The following is an 18,612-nucleotide window of genomic DNA, read 5'->3' on the forward strand; positions in this document are numbered from 1 at the left end:
TCCCATTCCTCTGTTGACCAGGGATGACAGGGATGTTCTGAAGTCATGAGTCTGAGCACTCCCCACACCCCACGCTGCAGAAGCACCTGTTCCCGGACGCGGGCCTCACACCGGAGCCCCGACCTTGGCTTTGAACTCGGCCTCAACTCGGGGACAAGAGCCCAGTATCGAAAACGCCTCACATCCCTCCCCTGCTGTCCGACTGTATCTCCCCCTGAAACGGCACAGCTGGAAACCCATACAGAGGGCCAACTCGACTCACGTTCACCCGTCCTGGAGCCCAAAGGGGCCTTGCCGACCAGGCCTCCTCCCGCCCTGCCGCCCGGAGCTGCCTCTTCCAAAGTCTGAGGACGCCAGTTGCCTCCTGCTCCACTGTCAGGAAACCGTTGCCTTAAAGCTAACCCAGCACTCGCGGTTGTTACCTGGCTTCACTCCCTGATGTGTCTGGGGAGGACCCACACCGCGTAAGAGCCCTTTCCGGCACTCGCGAGGATTCGGAAGGGCGTGGGCCTTGGACGCTTGGGAAGAACACGTGGTGAGACGGCAGGAGCTGGGTTCCAGCAGCTGCTCGCCATGGGCGCCCCGAGCATCCTCTTCTCTAAAACGAGGCAGAGACGTCTTTCCTTTACGGCTAAGGTAGGGCCTAGTGCTCAGAGCTGGGCCTCTGTCCCGGGGCTTGGGAAGGCAGGGCTTGTGACATCTCTACGGCTCTTTCTTGCATCTTCAAAGGTGTGTTTTTACAAAGATGAGATGGGCTAATGGGCCAGCTTTCATCTAAGCCCAAGCCAGGGCCTGTGTGCAGGCGGGGTGTCCCGGGTGGCCGTCCTGGGGAGCGGGCCTGGGGGAGGGTGGGAGAGGGAACCCAAGTAGAGGGAAAGGCGGTGCGAGGGGCAGCCCTGAGCTGACCATCACTGGTTTGGTCCTGCTGGGACCCGCCCCCAGAAGCAGGTAGAATGGGTGGAGGACGGGAACACCTATCCACTGGCTGCCATCCTCCTGCTCCAAGGTCACCCCGGGGCCGGGGGGCCCTCGCCCCCCAAACCTCCAGCTCCACAAGCGAGTGAGTGTGTGTGCAGTTCCCTCTGGGTGACCTACCCAGTGCCGCAGGCAAAAAAGCAAGAAGCAACTGGAGCGGCTGAATCGAGGTTCCAGCAGGAGACACCCCAGGGAGGTGGTTGCTGCTCTGAGGGGCTGGAATAAAGGCGGACAGAGACGTGAGGGGTGGGCCCCAGGGGGCCCGTGCATGCTCAGCCAGTGCCCGCTGCTTCAGCGTTTGTGAGAAACAGGTGAGGTCGTGCCTGTGGAAGCGCTCTGCCAGCCGCCATAAGGGGTGACACGAAGACCACCGTTATGATCAAGTCACCGCCTAACATCCTTTCCTCCAGCGCTCCCCTAACGGCGACCGACCTCTGGGGTGGCCTGTTATGGAGGCTTATGTCACACGCTGAAATGACTCGCAGGGTAACCAACTCGTCCCGGTTTGCCTGCGACTTTCCTGGGTTTAGCACTGAAAGTCCTACGTGCCTGTCACCGCCTGAGTCCTGGGGGTCGGTCACCCTCGCGGTCTATCAGGGCACAACCCCAGGGCACGACCGTCACTGCCCAGAGGCAAGCAGTGGGGATATTCACCCACGGGGGCCAAAGGTCACCTACACACATGTCCCCCCGACGGGTCACCCGCCACTCACCAGCCTCCACATCTGGGCGGTCCTGCGGTCACTTCAGACACAGCCCCACGTTTTCACTGGAGTCAAAGATCCGGTTTCCTTTCTTTCTTTCCATAAACCTCATTGGTTGTTTTCAGACACTGTAGAAAATTTAGAAAATACAGAGGAAATGTAAAGAGGAAAATCTGAATTCACCGAGAAATGAAACAGTGGACACCTTTTAGGATATTTCTTTCCGGATGTTTCCTAGGCTTAGAGAAATACCTCTAGTATGATGTATGTAGATGAATGCATATGTTAACATCTGCACACAAAATAGTCCTAGAATCTTAGAGCAGGACGGACTCCTTTGGGCCCAGTTCCCGAGCTTTAACAGATAAAGAAGTAACTCGTCTGGGGCCATGTGTCTCAAGAAGTCTCTTCACACAGTGGTTCCCTGACCCGCAAAAGGAGAGGACCGCCGTGTCCCCGGGAGCACAGGCCACGACCCCGGGAGCGCTGCGGTATTCCCGCGGTGGGGTCCACATGGGATCTCCAAATTAGCCAACCCCCTGCTCATCGCTTAGCAGATAGCGCAGCAAATGGCCCGATTACCGAGAGAGCACGTGTGAAATGGATTGGACATGGCGTTCTCTCTTACTTCTCACATCAGCCATTAATTTTCTCCCCTATTAAATGCCTTGAGGCCAACACTCACAAAATTAAATCTGACAGGGATAGATGTGAAGTCCTTCGGACTAAACACTCCACTCGACAAAAGCAGGTTGGGGGTGGTGAGGCCGCTCTCATGAAAAGATCCTGGAAGGCTGAGTACGGGAAGAGCAGGTCCCGAGAACAGAAGCACAGGATCCCAAGAAGAGGAGAGGCAGGGCTGTGCTCCTGGGCTGACCCAGAGCAGGGGGCGGGGCTGGACAAGGGTCTTGGAAGCATCAATAAAGAAACGGCTGAAGTAAATGGGGATAGTTGGCCTAGAGAGGACGCTCGTTTAGGGGACCTACCACGTTCTCTACTCGAGGTGCCCTCCTCCTCCTCAGACCCCACTTCTTTAGACTGGGGCCGGGGGACGCATCTGGTCCCGACCGTTGGCAGCTTGCCAGCCTCCTCTCATCCTCAACCTTGGGCCTCACTTTTTGTGCAAACCCTGGATGGCTGGAAAACTAGCTTGTCCTTCATCCTGTTGGATACAATTCCTCTCTTCAGTGGCTTGAAGGGTTGACACACGATAGAGGCTGGGTTCTTTCATTCCCAGGGATTATAGGTAATACCCGTGGATAGGTTTTTGTGGAGGCTGACAACCTCTCAGGAACGTGAAGTTAAAGCTGTTTGGAAACAGAATGCCTTGGGAGGTGGCGAGGTCCCTGTCGCTAGCTGGAGGGTACAAGGAGAGGATTCGAGTCCCTGGTGGGGAACCTGCTCCAGGGGCTTTGGAAGCGTGAGCCTGAGAGACTGCACGAGTCTCGTTGCAACAGGAAGACGCTTCTGCGGATGCAGTACACGCAGCTTCCCAAACACTGCGTGTGGGCCCTTGCCGCTGACAGAGGAGCAGGAAGGGCCAACACGTCTGTTTGCCTTCCTGCAAGGCTGGCCCCCAGTGAGTGAACGAGGCGTGTTGCATTTCCTCTCACACAGCAGTGCTCCTGTGTTAGCGTCCTGGGGCTGCTGGAACAGACCATCACGAACCAGGAGGTTTGGAACAACAGAATACAGTTGTCACACAGTTCTGGAGGCCCGAAGTCCGAAATCAGGGTGTCAGCAGGGCCCTGCCCTCTCTGAGACTCTGGGTACGTTCCTTCCTTGCCTCTTCCTAGCTTTGGCCGGTTGCCCGCGATCCCTGCCATCCCCCGGCGTGTAGCCGCATGACTCCAACCTCTGCCTCTGTCTTCACACGGCCTTTTCCCTTGGGCCCAGGTTTCCCTCTTCCTATAGGGACACCAGTCATTGGATTGAGGGCCACCCTAAGTTAGTGTGGCCTCATCTTAACTTGATTCCATCTTCAAGATCCTGTTTCCAGATGAGGTCCCATTCACAGGGACCAGGGGTTAGGACTCCAGCATGAGTTTTCTGGGGGGCGTGGGGTGCAGGGGCTGTGTGCAGGGAGGACACAGTTTAACCCAAGGCAATGCTCGTTCCTTCAGTCTGTGCACAAGAGCTTGGTGTGGAGGAGGAGTGGAGAGAAGCTAGGAGAGGAGCGGAGGGGCAAGGGAATGCGGGAGAGCGAGCTGTCAGCACGCTCTGAGCAGAATCCCCTGCGGTGAGATGCGTCGTGTGTACACGCGGCCCCAAGAAAGGGAAATGTCTCTTCCTATCGTATAGTTGGACTGATGAACCATAACTGCACATGGTTACGCAGCCACTAAAAACAATGTGTCAGAAAATCTGTTATGTTGGGCAGTGTGATCCCTATTTATAGTTTCTATCAAATAGAAAATGTCACCCTAAATGCAGAGTGGAGGTTTGCAGAATACATCGGAAGGGCATTTGGAACTAACGTGTCTACATGCAAGCTAGTTTCAAAACCTGCTTTCTTTTCTGATCGAATATGTAAATATGCGGTTTCCTGGCAAAGCATAGTTTTAGCATAATAAGTGGTGCAGCAAAAGCTTTACTTCCCTAGTCCCTGTGCTATTGCCTTCTAAGACTGTCAGCAACTTTTGGATTAGTATCAACTTATTGTTTTTTTTAAATCTATAGGTATTGACCTAGAGAAGTGTGTATCATTATTACATGAAAAAAGTAGGTTACAGAGTAAAGTGTATTGTATTATTCCTTTTGCAAAATAAGGGATATAACCATCCTGGAAACCAGCTTGGCTGTCCCTTATAACAAACACGCAGCTGTCACGTCACCCAGCAATTACTCTCCTGGGCATTTAGCCCAGAGAAATGAAGAGTTAGGTTCATCCCAAAACCTGTTCATAGCAGCGTTATTGGAAATAGCTGGAAACCACAGGTGTAATAGCTGGACATAATCCAGATGTCATGAACTGTAGTACATCCATGCCGTGGAATATTGCTCCGCAGTCAAAAGGAGCAAACTATTGATACTTACCACAACTTGGTGAATCTGGAGAGAATTATGCTGAGTGAAAGAGACAGGCCCAACAGGTTACATGCTGTAGGATTCCATTTATAGAACCTTCTTGAAATGACAAAACTGTGCAAATGGAGATCATCTTAGTGGTTACCTTGCGTCAGGGTCAGAGCCTGGTGACCGGGATGAGGTGGACGTGGCTATAAAAGGGCAACACAAGGGGTCCTCCAGGTGGTAGAATGTTCCTGACTGTAGCAGTGTCAGGATCCTGGTTGGGATGTTCTCGCTGGGGAAACCGGGTGAAAGGTACACGGGATTTCCCTGCAGTGTTTCTCACAACTGCATGTGAATCTACAATTACCTCCAAGTAAAAAGATTAATTTTTAGAAAACAGGGGGAGCCTCACACACATGCACATGTGGGAAGACGCACAGCTGACTGTTGACCCCTGGACATCAACTCTGAAGAGAGATTATTTACTTCTTGTTCAGCCTCTTAATGTTTGACTGTTCCCACAAGCGTGGGGGACTTGGTGATTTTGTTTAGACCCGTAAAGTAGCCCCAGAAGTGTGCAGGGGGAGAGGGAAGGAGGGCAGAGGGCACTACCTCGCCCACCCACTCCTGGAAGACGCTTGCCCGGCATCTCCACGAACCTCCTGAAGCTGGGGTGCAGCCTGCGCTGGCCATCCTGACACCCGCCTGCCCTGGGGCTCCTTCCTCTTGCTCACAGGTACTCGTGGCTCTCCACCAAAGAGTAAGAGCCACAGAACAAAGGGTGGGTGATGTCTGGGTCCCAAAGCAGCAAATCTCCCCTGAGCCATCAGCGCAGGCCAAGAAGTGCCTTTCAGTATCATGTCACATGACTCCCGAGATTCCCTAGATGAGGCCCGTGGTTGTCCCCATTCTCCAGAGCAGGAGACTGAGGCAGGTAGCCAAAACGCTCACGCTTGACCTGGCTCAGACGACACTGAGGAAGCGTACCCCACTCAAGGCGCCACCTCTGACACCCTCAGACTGTCCCCCACTGTCCCTGACCAAACCCAGCCTGCCCAGCAGTGGCCTGGAGACCAGCCCCCGAGCTCTCTGAAGGCAGCAGCTCACGGGCCCAGCTGAGGGGAGGCTGGGGGGGGCAGCTGACTGGTAAACAGGAGGTGCTGCAGGTGCCCCCAGCTTGTCGAGGCCCTTCTCTGTGGGAAGGACGGGGACGGAGGCTGGCCTGGCGCGGGCCCTGCTCCCTGCACCGTGCGCCTGACCAGGAGGTCCGGCCGGGATGTGGGAGGGTCAGCGAGATGCTCAGCAGGTGCTGCAGAACGAGAACGGCCTCCAGCTGAAAGCAGGCGGGCCCGTGCGGGGGCCAGGACGAGCTCCTTGTAGGGCCGGGGGCCCGGCCTGGGCGTGTGGGGTGCTGGCAGGACAGAGCCCGGCACCCTGTGCCCCCCGACCTGTGTCCGCTTCTGCACCGCGCACGCCCACACTGAAGGGGAGCAGGCGCTGGGAGAGCTGTCAGAAGATTCCAGAAAGGAGGACTGGGCGGTCCTCCTGCCGTCACTAAATTACTCAGGGTGTCCTGCGAAGGCTACTTCTCCGAGCAGGGAGGGAAACCAGGCAGCAGAGGGTCTGGGCCTTTCTGGGAGTTTCTCTTCCTTCTATCACACCGAGTGAGGGGATTACAGTCACGTTGCCGACCGTGTGCAGATTCGGCCTGTAACGTAGGAGGTATTCACCGTAACTGTGGGCTCGAGGGAGAGGGGAAGACAGACAGACAGACAGACACTGCCGCAGGGAGGTGGGCGGCAGATCTCATCCTGGCCCACAGCCCCTCTCCCTGCACGGGTCCTTCTCACCTCTGGCCGCACTGGACTTCCCACCCTCCCCAGATACACCGTCAGCCCCAGCCCTGCCTCTTCACAGCCCCGCCTCTGCCTGGCTGGCCCCTCCCCCATCCCCCTGGGAAGGTCTTTGTCACCTTTCAAGCCTTGGCTCCGCAGTCCCCGTGGGCCCTGCTGGCCCAGGATGTTCTGCTTGAGGCCTCTCGTCCCTGTGTCCTGGTGCCCCTCACTCTCGCGGGTGTCCAGACGTGGACCGTAATGATGTGGTCAGCCTGGGGCGCGTCCCCCGCTGTGCGGTCCTTCTCTGTGCCCCACGCCCATCGGAGCGGCCCTTCTGTGCCCTCCACGCCCAGAGCCAGGCACACCCGGCCAGCGAGTCTGGGGAGAAAGGACGTGGAGCCCACGGAACACTTACACTATTCTTTCTCTTGCTCCCTGCAGGGGTCTATAAAGGGCACTGCTTCCGCATCAACCACTTCCCAGAGGACAACGATTACGACCACGACAGCTCGGAGTATCTCCTGCGTGAGTGCGGAGGATTCTTCGCTTCCTCTGTGGGTGGAGCGGGGGCTGGTGGTGGGCAGCCAGCTTGGGGGGAGGAAGATGGGCCCCAGGGGGGCGGAGGGGGCAGGTCCCTGGGTGCTCCCCTCACTCCCTTTCTGATTCCGAATTGTTAGTTCAGAGGATGGAGTGTTGTTCAAAGTTGCTGTGTTGTGCTGGGTGCCCCGGTGGAGTTGCTTGGCTGATAGGACCACGCCCGGGTGCGGCTGGGAAGATGGAGCGAGGGTGGGGGGATCCCTGCTCCCCAGGGCCGCCGTCTTCAGAGGAACTGATTGCTGTGTCTGGTCCAGAGGTCAGGACGTAGGCTTGCCCGGGCCCGGCATCCTGGGGGCTGTGACACCCCAAGCGTACGGCCCGGCCAGCCCTGGACCTGCCCACCCCTCCCCACCCCCACCCAGCATTCTAGTCTTGAAAAATCAGATTAAGTCACGCGCTGAAACAGCCATTGGGTGCCAGGCAGCCTGTGGGAGAAAGTGAGTAAGAGGGTGGGTCCAGCCTCGGGTATGTGGCCCTGAGTGTCTCCGGCACAGACCTGTAGAGCCCATGAGCTGCCCCTGCCCGGGTCCTGCAGCGGAGCTGGCCCCCAGACTGGAACCTGGAACTCAAAGGACAAACCCCGCCCCACACCCTAAATCCAGATCTCGTCCGTGGGCACCTCCCTGGGAGAAAGGATGGAGCCTCAGCCTGGGGAGGAACCTGGAAATGGAAAAAACGGCACCGTTTTGAAGTCATTTTCCCCTTTTGCATTAGCCAAGACGCACGCAGAGCTGCTCCCAGCAGCTCCCCCAGGGGCTCAGGCCAGCTTCATTTATGGGATCGATACCAGTATCCTCAGAGGGAGCACGATTCACTCTGCACCTGCTTATGGATCGTTCTTTTCTAAGAGAAAGGATTTTGGTTCTGAGTCATCTAGTGAAATAGAACAGCATGCGGTTCCCCTGCAGCCTGGGGCAGCGTCAGGCCTGGAACCTGAAATAATTTAGCCAGATCTGCCTCCCATCCCTCCTCCCTCACCTTCTCCTCTTCCTCACGCCTGTGCTCTCTGCTTTCTGTGGGCCACCACTGAACCCAGCAAATGATAGTCCATAGGGCCGCCACAGATGGTTGTGCAGGTTGCACACTGCACAACTCAAGGGATGTCATTTGCATAGACTAGCGTATACATTACACTCTGTGAGTTGCATGGTGCGTGGCCTGCACAGCCATCTGGGGTGGCTGCTGGTGAAAGCCAGCCCTGACGCGGGACCTCCCCTTGTTTGCCAGCCCAGGGCAGTCAGATGGTCCCTGAGGCTCTGAGGGCAGATTTGCTAACCTGGCCACCTTGGGACTGCGTGGAAGCAGCTCCTGGAGAAACATGCCTTTCCCTCCCCACTTCCCACATGAACTTGCCTGAGGTTAATCGGCGTGGGCTCTGCCTCTTTACTCCCTTGCCCTTCCCCCCTTCATGGTCCCCAAAGTGCTGGGATCTCTTTCTGGATGGGCCTCATGGCACATCAGCCCAGAGGTCAGACGATGTGGCTTCCTGGGGTCCCAGCAGGAAGCAGAGGGGACACTCGGATGGGATGAAGGAAGGACATTTAGTGAAGGACTAATTACAGAGGTGTGGGCGGGGCTAAGGGAAACTTACAAGGGACAGTGAACACACCGCGGCTAGCAACAGAAGGATCCCTTACAGCCCTCGGCCTGAAGAGGTGGGAGAGGCAGGTATGGACACTTGCGCCAGGGGAGCTGTAAGGACAGGCTGCCTGGCAGGGGCTGTGGCCTTTATGACAGAGTGCAGCCACCTTATCCTCGTCCTCATCTGCAGGAAGGAAGCCAGGGGAATAACCGTCTCCCCTGCACTCTCCTCCCAAAGCTGGACTTGGGGGACCCTGATGATCCGGTCCCTGGCATCAGCCTCCCAGGGCCCAGAGCAGGATGGAGAGAGGTGGTCCGAGGACTGGGAGGGGCAAACCGAGCATGTGCTGCACACTCACCAGTCCAGCTTCAGGCTCCTGCTGTCCTCAAACCCTACCAGTGGTGCCCCGGGGCAGGGCGTGAGGGCTGGGAGGGCCCCAGCAGTGATTTTCCCAAATAAAATGATGGCAACTGCACATCAGCAATCAAAGCTCATTTGGGAAGGAAATGTTTCCTCATTTGTGCACCGTGGGGAGCCAGCGGGGTTCATTCAGGAGCCCACGGAAGAGAAGGGGTGATGGCTTTGGGGCCTGTGATCTCAACTGCTGGTGGAGAGGGCAGAGCTGACTCTCCATCAGGGAAGTGGTTTTCCACTCAGGGGCTACAGAAACAACGAGAATTGGCCCTGAAATCGAGCCCCAGAGTGCAGGTGCCTGTGAGCTTGGAGCCAGAGGGAGTGGGCAACATTCCAGGACAGATCAAGGCCGCGGTCGCTGCGGCCATCCGGCCTGAGTTTCCCTGATTCCTTGCCGTTTCTCTCTGTTGAGCCCGCTGGCCTCAGGGGCTCCCGTTCCTCTTGCACTGGGCCTGGTCCCCCTTCTCCAGGCTCCGCATTTCGGGTTGGGTGTGTGGTTTCTATGCTAACCCCAGAGTGCTGGTGTCAGGGCTGCTGGGAGCCCACGGCGAGCCTGAGGGCGAGTGAGGAGGAGATGCCCACCCTCTGGGCAAACACAGATCCTTGCCAGGGCTTGATGTAGCCACAGGGCCATGGGCTGGACGTCGGCCCCGCTCTGTGCAAGACCCAGCCTGCACCGCAGTTGGTGCCTGCAAGTCTAGAGCTCCAGGTGAGCCCACGTGGCAAAGGATGGTGCTCACGTGACTTATGCGGGCAGGACGGATGGCTCTGGGCCAGGCCCGACCTTGGAGATGTTAGAGGCTCCAGGCTTCCCTCGCTGCAACCCCTCTGACCCACCTGCAGAACGGGGGCATCGAGGGGGACCCGGTCCCCCTTTGCCGGCCCGCACGGATCAGAGGCGCATTTCAAAAGCCCACAGGAAACCTCCTCCCAAAACCTGCGGCTGTGAGAAGGCAGAGGGAGAAGGAGGGGGAGGCGGAGAGAAGAGCTTCATTTACTGCCCCAGACAAGCCCCTCTCTGTGCAGCAGGGCGCACACTGGTGGGCTTACAGACAGGGAGACAAACGCTGCCTTCAGAGGCTGAAAGGCCGCAAACGAGCTCAGCTGGCTCAGGAGGGGGGCCTGCCAGTGCCCCCAGCTCACTGTCCCCTGCCGGCCCCCAGGGTCCACGGAGCCGGGATTTCTCCTGGGCTGGGAGGCCGAGCTCGGGGTTCTGCTCACGTGCCCCTTCCCTTCCTCCCGCCTCCTCTCCCAGCCAGATGCTCAGGGAGGGGGACCCGCATCCCCTAGGGCCCTACTAAGCACCTGATGTACCTTATTCCATCGGACTCTCATCACACTTGCAGGTAGTGTGTTCTTTTCCTAAGGCCGCTGTAATAAATTACCACAAACTGGGGGGCTTAGAACAACAGAAATGTACCCCCACACAGAGTGGAGGCCAGATGTCTTCACTCAGGCGTTGCCAGGGCTGTACTCCCTCCAAAGCCTCTAGAATCTTTCCCGCCTTTTCCAGCTCTGGCAGCCCCGGCATCCTTGTCTTGAGCTGTATCATTCTTTCTTCTGTCTCCGTCCTCACGTGGCTTCTCCCCACGGGCTCTTCTGCTGTGTCGCTTCCTCTTCATATTAGGGCGCTTGTCACTAGACTTAGGGCCCACCGTAACCTAGGATGGTGTCATCTCAAGATCCTTAACTTACTCACAGCTGCAAAGACTTTTCTCCAAATCTGGTCACACTTATAGGCACCAGCAGTTAGAATGTGGACATAGATTTTGGGAGGACACAATTCAACCCCTACAGGTAGGTATTACTACTCTCCCCAGGTTGTAAAAGAGGGGAGTGAAGTGGTCTGAAGCTAGCTGCCCTGGTCGCCCCGCTGGGCAGTGCACAGCTGCAGATCTAGCTCTGTGGGACGCCGCAGTCCATGGACGTGCTCCCCTGTCCAGCCACCTCCTCCTCGATGACCTCACGAGGTCCGGAGCTTCTTGGGGTGATGACGCTGGTGTTGACGGAGATGGGAGATCAAGGCTGTCACTTAAGGAGTGTGTGCTATGGGCAGGGCCTTTGCTAAATAAGCCCATTAGATGTGCAGAACCCCCCCTAGACATAGGTCTGTTATGAACTGCGTCCCACTACTAGGGAAACCCAGTGTTAGGGAGGCCACACCTTGGCCAAGGCCACACAGCCAGTGTGTCACAAAGCAGGGTACCCAGGCCCACCGAAGGCAAAGCCTGTGCCCTCGGCCGCCCATCCGAGCTGCCTCTCTCGGATCCACTCCCCAGCATCCCGGAGGCTTCACGGAGACGGTGTCCACGAGCTGTGACGGGCTGTCTGACAGTGTTTTCGTGCCTGTTGCTGTGGCCTCCCTGGTGGCCCTGAGGGGGTCTCCCCCCGTCTGGCTGGCAGAAGTGGGGCCCACATCCAGGGAGAGCCTGAGACGTGGGCAGATGTGATTCCAGGCCACGGGGCGCCCAGTGGGAGTGACCAGCAGGCCGGGGCCATCACTTGGTGGTCCACCCTGCCCGCCCCCGCCCAGCTCCCTACCCACCTCGGGTCTCCAGGGTGGGATGGGAATCTTCAAAGTCAGCAGAAGGGCCTTGAGAGCTTCGGGGCCGACGCCCATGGCCAGGCCGGGAGGACGGCCAGCCCCACGGCCCTCTCTCTGTGTCTCCTGCTGGCCAGGCCTCGTGCGTGCCTCCAGCGTCTTCCCCATCCTCAGCACCGTCCTCCTCCTGCTCGGCGGGCTCTGCATTGGCGCCGGGAGACTCCACAGCCGCAAGAACAACGTCGTCCTCAGCGCCGGCATCCTCTTTGTGGCTGCAGGTGAGCCGTCCGCTCTGGTCCCCGCTGCACAGAGCGCTCGTCTGCGGTGTGCGGTGGGGGTGACGGGGGGCAGGTCGTAACATCGCCGTGGGTGACGCGGGTCCAAAGCACAGGGCGCCGGGTAGGGAGTGGGGAGCAGCTGCTTAACAGGTATGGGGTCTCCTTCTGGGTGATGTAAATGTTCTGGAACAAGCGGAGATGGTGGTTGCACAACACTATGAATGAACTAAATGCCACTAAATTGTGCACTTTAAAGGGTTAATTTTATGTTACGGGAATTTCACCTCCATTAAAAATAAGAATAACTAGTCCAGGTGCACAGAAGGCCACAGAGGGGCAGCGCTGGTGCCTTACAAGTCCCTGTCGGGGAGCCTGGCTGAGTTGGGGGTTGGGGCGGGCCTCAGAGGGATGCTCAGAAGCCAAGGCCTGAAGGAGTTGACCCGGTACAGACAAGGGGGAGGGACACAGGGCCGGCGAGGGGGCAGGAGCCCAGGGTGCCTGGGGCAGAGTGAGCGAGGGGGGCGCGGTGGGGAGCCCCACCTGCCCACCCTGACTGCCCGAGTCTCCTGGCTCCGAGATGGGCAACAGCACCTCTGCGCCCCCCAGAGCTGTGGGTGAGAGCAACCCATTCCCTGCCCAGTGGGTCCGAAACGGCTTAACACGGTCGCTCCTCTGAGCCTGGCCTCAGACAGCGCGCTGCGGCCGGAGGTGGGTCAGTGCTCACGCCTGGTCCAGGGGAGAATCCAGCGGCCTGAGTCGCCGGGGCTGGGGGCGTGGAGGGGCGTCTGAGGAGCAAAGCTCGGCCAGTGGCGTCCTCAAAACTCTGGGCAGCCCGGCGGGATGAAGATGACGGTGCAGCAGGGCTGGAGCAGCTGACTTCCTAGGCCTCGTTCCAGTAAATCAGCGTGAGAAATGTCACAAAGCTCCGCCCGCAGCCCTTTCCTGAATTGTCATCAAAGCTCCTTGCACTGTCCTAAGGGCGTTCTCGCTTTCAAAGAGCCTTTTTCTCACACTGGACCCATGAGGCAGAGTGGAGCGAGGGTCCCTGTACCTGGTCTCTGAACCCTAAATCGGCCCAGTGGCACCATGTGGGTGACAGTGAGGCTCCCAGTCACCGGGCCGGGCCTCCCTCACTGGCCCAGGAAGGGGCCGGCGAGGGGCGCGGCCCACGTAAGTCCCCGGAGGTCATCTCATCCCCATCTCTTCTCATGGCTTCTCTTGGAGAAGGAAGGTGACTGCTGTTTGCATCGCGGAACTGCGGGCCACAGCTACTCAGGGACGGGCTCAGAATCTCAGGGCCAGGGCTCCTGGCTGGCATGCTTGTGCTTTTTCTCCCGCCCCACTTCAGTCTTTGTCTCCTTCCAGTGCAGTAAATATATGTGTGTGTGCATCTGCGGGGGATGTATGTGAGTGAGGAGTGTGTGTGTGTGTGTGAGTGTGTGAGTGTGTGTGTGAGTGTGAGCATGTGTGTGTGTGACTGTGTGTGAGCGTGTGACTGTGAGTGTGTGAGTGTGTGTGAGCGTGTGAGTGTGTGTGTGTGAGTGACTGTGTGTGTGAGCGTGAGCGTGTGAGTGTGTGAGCGTGTGTTGGAAAGGAGGATCTCCTTAGGAAGAAGCAGCACGCTCCTTCCTGGCCAGGTCCCTATCCTGTCCCTTCTCCTCACCTTAGCCCAGAACGGGGGCAAGGCAGGAAGGCAGGGACACACCCCATTCTCCCTCCTCCTCCAAGCAGGCAGATTGCTCAAGGTGTGGACTTGAATCCTGCTGTGGCGTTTGAATCCTATCCCCTTTCCTTTCCCGAGGAAGGAAAGAAGACTTCCATTAACACCAGTTGCCAGTGCTGCACGAGTGCACCCCCATCACCCCAGCTCCTGAGGAGGTGGTCACGTGGCCCAGGCGGTTTCCCTGAAGTCACCCGGCGGCAACGACAGGCTGAGCCCAGGGCTGTCAGCCTCTAAAGTGCGCTGCCCCCTGCATTGCCTGTTCCCCCTGGAGGAACCTTCTCAAAGGCATCTCCAGATGCCCTGGGTCTCCAGAGGGGCTGTGGAGCCCGGGGCGCAGAGACACTCAGCTGAAAGCACAGGTCTAGCCACAGAGGAGAGGACGTGGCAGCAAGAAAACACAATGGCCATGCAGGCAAGCAAGGGGCTGTTCGTTGGTTCCCATTTATTCCCTGGATCAAGGAGCCCGGATCGTGGGCCAAGGCAGCGCAGACCCAGAGTCACGCCCAGGGCCCGGCAGTGAGGTGAGACGAGCCGTGAATAATTCTAGGTGGAAAATGATCGGAGCCTCAGGAGAAGTCTGGTCTAAAGGCTGGGAGAGTCAGAAGAGGACGCTGGTAACTTCTTTGGGAACATGGAATCAGCTGGGATGTGATCTACAGAGCATTCTTAGGACTTGTGCAGAATAGGGGAAGGAGAGACAAAGCCAGCAGGCAGGGGAGGAGGGACGGAAGGAAGCAAGCCGTGATTGTGAAAACCCGTGTCAGTGGGGGCTCTTCTGGAGCACAGTGGAAGGGGAGAGGAGTCCAGACCTACAGCTGGATCGCTGAGCCCTTAGCAGGACATACTCCAACCCATCCACGCTGGGATTGGTGCAGTAGGAAGATGCACAGAGGACCTGGGCAGGGCATAGATGAGACAACACATTACGATAAAACACAATAGACTGTGATAGAACTCAAAGCATGCTGTGTGTGTGCTGGGCGCGGTGCTTTGTATGAAGTAGCTCGTTGAATCCACACACCCACCCAGTGCAGTGCGTGCCACTGGCATTCCCACTTTCCACATGAAGACCCTGAGAGGTAAGTAATTCGCATAAAGTTCCAGAGATGAGAGTCGGTAGAACCAGGATTCAAACCCAGGCAGCTCGGCTCTGCTCAACCTCACTGATAATGAGAGAAAATCACATAAACACACTAATGGGTTTCACCTCCCAGACTGGCAAAGATCCAGAAGTTTGATACTATGAAGTATAGGCTGATGAGACGTTTTGTGCCGCTATGGAGGGTGCTTGAGCTGGGACCCTGAATTCAAACACAACTACGCACAGCTCAAGATCGTGGGACAGAAAAAGGACATTAGTGGAGACCCCAGTGAGATCCGAGAAAAGTCTGGAAGGTAAATGGATAGTAGCACACCAGGTGGGCTTCCTGGTTGTAACAAATGTACCCGGTAACGTAGGATGTTAATGGGGGGAAACGGAACGGGAAGTTGGAAAGGGGCTCTCTCTGTACTGACTTCACACCTTTTCAATAAATCTAAAATTATCCCCAGATAAAAGTTTGTTTTTAAACGCACACACCCAGTGGGGCAGCAGTTTCACTTCAAGGAATTCATCACATTTTTACTCACGTGTGTGTGGAATGATGTAGACATAAGGCTGTCTCATAGCCGAGGGCTGGAAGCCACCTGCATGTCCAGAGCAGAGGCCTGGGTAGATGCCCCTGCGGCGGGGTTGGTGCCATGAGCAGTTAGAAAGACAGAGACAGCTCTTCCTGTCCTGATAGGGAACTCTCTCTCGGGTGGAGACAGTTGAGTGAAAAGGCAAGGGGCCAAAGAGTATTGTGCAAAGAAAAAGATGGAAGAGAGAGAGAGAGAGAGAGAGGTAGAGGGAGGGAGAGCGACTGGATGTGGATATGAGAAGGATATACGAGAGAAGGTAACAGTAGCTGCCTTAGGAGGGGAACTGGGTGGTAAGAGCCTGTGTTTTATTATATACTCACCCAAACTCTGTACTTCATTACCCATTCAAAATCAACTGCTTTTACTTAAAATTAGCAACCAGAACAAAGACATACCCACCAAAAAGGGGAGTACCCACCAAAAAGGGGAGTGGCCACCATCCCCTGCTCCACCCATCTGCCTCCTGCTCCACCAACTGCCTTCTACTCCACCCATCTGCCCTCCCCTGCCCAGCAGCCCCTGCCCCGCCCACCTGCCCCCGCTCCACCCACCTGTCCTCTGCTCCGCCCACCAGCCCCTGCTCCGCCCACCTGCCTCTGCCCAGCTGTGGGTCTAACCTCTCTCTGCCTTTGTTCCCCACCCCCTCCTGCTTCCCTTTCAGGCCTCAGTAACATCATCGGCATCATCGTCTACATTTCCAGCAACACGGGAGACCCCAGCGACAAGCGTGACGAAGACAAAAAAAACCATTACAACTACGGCTGGTCTTTTTACTTCGGAGCCCTGTCTTTCATTGTGGCTGAGACCGTGGGCGTCCTGGCCGTAAACATTTACATTGAGAAAAACAAAGAGTTGAGATTTAAGACCAGACGGGAGTTCCTTAAGGCTCCCTCCTCGTCACCCTACGCCAGGATGCCGAGCTACCGGTACCGGCGACGGCGCTCGCGGTCCAGCTCCAGGTCCACCGAGGCCTCCCCATCCAGGGACGCATCTCCAGTGGGGCTGAAGATCGCCGGGGCCATTCCCATGGGCGAGCTGTCCATGTACACGCTGTCCAGGGAGCCCCTCAAGGTGACCACGGCCGCCAGCTACAGCCCCGACCAGGAGGCCGGCTTCCTGCAGGTGCACGACTTCTTCCAGCAGGACCTGAAGGGAGGCGTGCACATCAGCATGCTCAACCGGCGGACCACCCCGGTGTGAGCTGCCCCGTCCTCTCGGCACCGGCCTCTCCCCAGATGGGCGGCTTGGACCCCACAGGGGCATCTGACCCTTAAGACGGACCAACAACAGACTGAGGCCACACCCCACCCTCCCGGGTCTCCAGAATGGGTCGCAGGCTGGCTTGGAGCGAAGCCCCGGAGATGGGAATCAGAAGCAAGAAGGCTGATTTTATCCCCCAAGAGGGTGTTTTGATGCCCCGGGGTTCCGAAATCTCCCAGGAGGCCCCAGAGCTCTCCTGAGGCTGCACAGCCTTGCCCCACCCGGGAAAACAAAATCGAGCCATTATCTCCTTTTGGAAACAAATCTTCTGCCAGAAGAACAGGCTTTTGGGCCTTCCCTCCCTGCCCGGGCTTCACCAGGCCCTCAGGGGCCTTTGGATGCTGGTCGGCTGCTTTTGAACCCAAGGTTCTGGCATCTGTGAGCCGCAGGCGAGGAAGCCGAAGTTTGCCCCCTTTCCCTCCGTCTGTCTGTCTGTCTGTCTCTGGCAGCGGCCGCTTGTTGGGATAACACCGATGCTGAGGAGAGAGCCTGTGACCACCTGGTGCTCTGGCCTTTGTGCTGTCCGGGGCCGCTTCCCTCAGCCTGGGGACATCGAGGCCTGTGGAGGAATCCGTGGGGTTTGGGGGCGTCTTTGCTGGCCTGGGCATGAGGTAAAGGCTCTCCTCTCTGCTTCTGGAAGGTTCTGCCTCACATGGAAAGGGCAGAACTCACTGACTGTACTTGAGAGTCAGGAAGATTCCACGGGTCAGAGGAAGGGTGGCCTCTTACTTTGCCCCCCCACCTCTGCCCACTGGCTTGAGGAGCAGCTCTGCCCCTCCTCGGGGGTCATAGGGACAGACCTTCCCCCCAGGTGTTTGTCAACAAGAGCCTGAACCTTATGCAAGAAAGGGAGACCCGAGGGCGAACAGAGACCCAAAGATCAGAACAAACCCCCGTTTCCGGGGTGGTCACTCATCCTGATTTCTTGCAGAAACGCCAGGAGAGCAGTTACATTCATTCTCTCTTAAACAGTGGCAGCGGCCCCTGCCCCAAGCCCTGTTACTGTCGCTTTTCGTGCTCTCGCCCCGCCCCTGAAAGCACTCAGCGAGGAAGTTTGGATGAAAGGGCCGAGCACCTGGGAAGGGAGGCGGCAGGTTCCATGCTTGACGTTTTTCCAACCGTCTCTCCCCTCCGGAGGCAAGCAGATAATGTGGAAGTGTGTCCGGGCTCAGGGGGAAAGCTTTCTGGAACACGGAGCTGAGCCTCTTTTATATAAACACGTGCTTTCTGAAGACAGATCCTTTCTTACTTTTTGAGACCTGGTAATCCCTCTGAAGCAGTTGTCTGCGACGCCGGTAGCTGTCGTACTCAGAAGTGACAAGCAAATTCTTACCTCAGCCACCTGCTCGTGGACCCCCTGGGCGGACTCGGCCCCAGGAGTTCAGATCCGGGTCATGGTCGTCGCCATCCTCCGCCGCCCCCAGAGGGGACCTCCACACGTCCCGCCCCCGGTGACCGCGTGCCGGGGCCCCTCCGCGCTTGCTCGAAACCCTTCCCTCCCGTCGAGGTTGGCTTTGTGTGGCTTGTCCAAGCATGTACAGCAGTGAGTGCTGGAGTGTCCGGGCTCGTGGCCTGCCCCTGCCCGCCCTCCCCCTCCCACTCCCCAGGCCATGACACCATCGTACCAGGCTAGAAGGATGGGGGCAAAATCCGGGGACTCATCCCCCAGCAAGGTCACTTCCAAAAGCAGGCAGCCTTGTCCTTTCTTCCACGTAAGCCACCTTCCCACCTGCTGCCCTGGAAGTTTCCATCATTTCGTGGAGAAAGCTGTGTTCCGATGAATCCTACCTCTTGCCCAGTCCCAGGAAGAGAAGGCAGGGCCCACTTTCGGGACCAAGAAAGTAGAAAGAAGCGACAGGAGGGACAGAAGAGCAGGGAGCGGAGCCCCCTCAGCGCCTGTGCTCTTCACAGCCTTTCCCCCACCGCTGCCCCAGGTTCTGGTCGCCCCCTCCTCCTTGCCTGCCCTCGCTCCGAGACCTGCGCTCACGGGGGCACCGGGTGGCCTGTGGC

At 57.6% G+C, this 18,612-nt stretch overlaps 1 protein-coding gene across 1 annotated transcript in view; it reads left to right on the forward strand.

Annotated features, from left to right (window-relative positions):
• Nucleotides 1-16,542, forward strand: part of CACNG4 (calcium voltage-gated channel auxiliary subunit gamma 4) — a gene marked incomplete at both ends in the record, with an annotated part of 55,630 nt that extends 39,088 nt beyond the window's left edge. The window contains 3 exons of the mRNA XM_082604603.1: nt 6,968-7,051; nt 11,799-11,939; nt 16,004-16,542. Of these exons, the coding sequence (XP_082460729.1) occupies nt 6,968-7,051; nt 11,799-11,939; nt 16,004-16,542 (764 nt within the window). The remainder of the gene's footprint in view (nt 1-6,967; nt 7,052-11,798; nt 11,940-16,003) is intronic.
• Nucleotides 16,543-18,612: the final 2,070 nt, after the last annotated feature.

The sequence above is a fragment of the Mesoplodon mirus genome (assembly GCF_964341445.2).
Source record: "Mesoplodon mirus genome assembly, chromosome: 18".
Lineage (NCBI taxonomy): Eukaryota > Metazoa > Chordata > Mammalia > Artiodactyla > Ziphiidae > Mesoplodon > Mesoplodon mirus.